General features: G+C 68.8%; 1 protein-coding gene across 1 annotated transcript in view; it reads right to left on the minus strand.

Moving 5' to 3' along the window:
- LOC101632779 (plexin-A2) overlaps window positions 1-1,012 on the minus strand; it is a gene marked incomplete at its 5' end in the record, with an annotated part of 36,552 nt that overhangs the window by 8,389 nt on the left and 27,151 nt on the right. The window contains one exon of the mRNA XM_012734811.1: window positions 256-374. Coding sequence (XP_012590265.1) covers window positions 256-374 — 119 coding nt within the window. The remainder of the gene's footprint in view (window positions 1-255; window positions 375-1,012) is intronic.

Here is a 1,012-nt window from a genome sequence, read left to right on the forward strand (position 1 = left end):
GCGGGTGAGAGGCTGGACGCCTGGGCTTTGTTCTGCAGAAGTGCCCGCGGGGCCGCTGGACAGCTGTGGGCTCCCAGGCTCCCCGCAAAAGGGCCTTTTGTCTTTTGACTTCTGTACACACTCGCCGAGGCTGGGAAAGGCAGTCCGGCCCCGGGTCGCTCTGCGGCCAGCCCAGGGCCGCGGCTCCGCGGTGGACACGGTGCACGCGGAGCTCAGGGCTTCCTGTGCACCCCGGTGCAGCCCGGGAAGGCTCACCCCTGCACCCAGCCGCGCCCCCACAGGCCCCAGGGACAGAGGTGGGGGCGGGGCCAGGACTCTGGCCAGCTGCAGGCAGCGCCACGAGCTGGGGTTAGGGCTGGGGGGCTGCAGGACCCCTGTGTGGGTGAGGACGGCCAGCAGGGCCCCGCTGAGGAAGCTGGAGGCCCAGTCTGGCCTCCCTCAGCGCCTGGCCGGCGCTCCCTCCCGGTCTGGTCAGCTGGTCACTGCACCCAGGTCATGGCCCCCTCCAGGTCACCTGCTGGGCTGGTTCCCTTTTTGGGGAATAACACAGCCCCCCATGAAGAAACACTGACAAAACTGGCGGGGCCCAGCAGGGTGCGCCGGGCTCGGGGAGGTGGGGTCCGGCGGTCCTGCGGCTCCGAGGGGCCGGGCGCCCCCAAACGGCCTCGGGGCCCGGCACGTGTCGGCCTCGCCCCCTTTTATTTTTAAAACCACATTCTTTTCGTTCGCTGCAGCTAATTACAACCTTTCAGAGCGACTGTGAAATGAAATCTTTCTGGAAAACCTAAAAATATTTCCGCCTTGCAGGTAGCGAGGGTGGAGGTGCAGGTCCCGCGTGAGTCACCAGCCGGCCCCGGCACCGCGTGGAGGCGGCTGCGCCCGCTGCCGCCATGGGAGGGCTCGTGCGGGGGGCGGGGCAGCTTGCCCTGGCCGGGCCTCTCTGGCCAGCCATCAGCGCCCTGGGTGCCCCAAGAGGGTGGGGCGGGCCCGCAGCCAAGAGAGGGGTCCCGAG

Source organism: Condylura cristata, unplaced genomic scaffold (assembly GCF_000260355.1).
Source record: "Condylura cristata isolate star-nosed mole 26May11 unplaced genomic scaffold, ConCri1.0 scaffold00073, whole genome shotgun sequence".
Taxonomy (NCBI): Eukaryota; Metazoa; Chordata; class Mammalia; order Eulipotyphla; family Talpidae; genus Condylura; species Condylura cristata.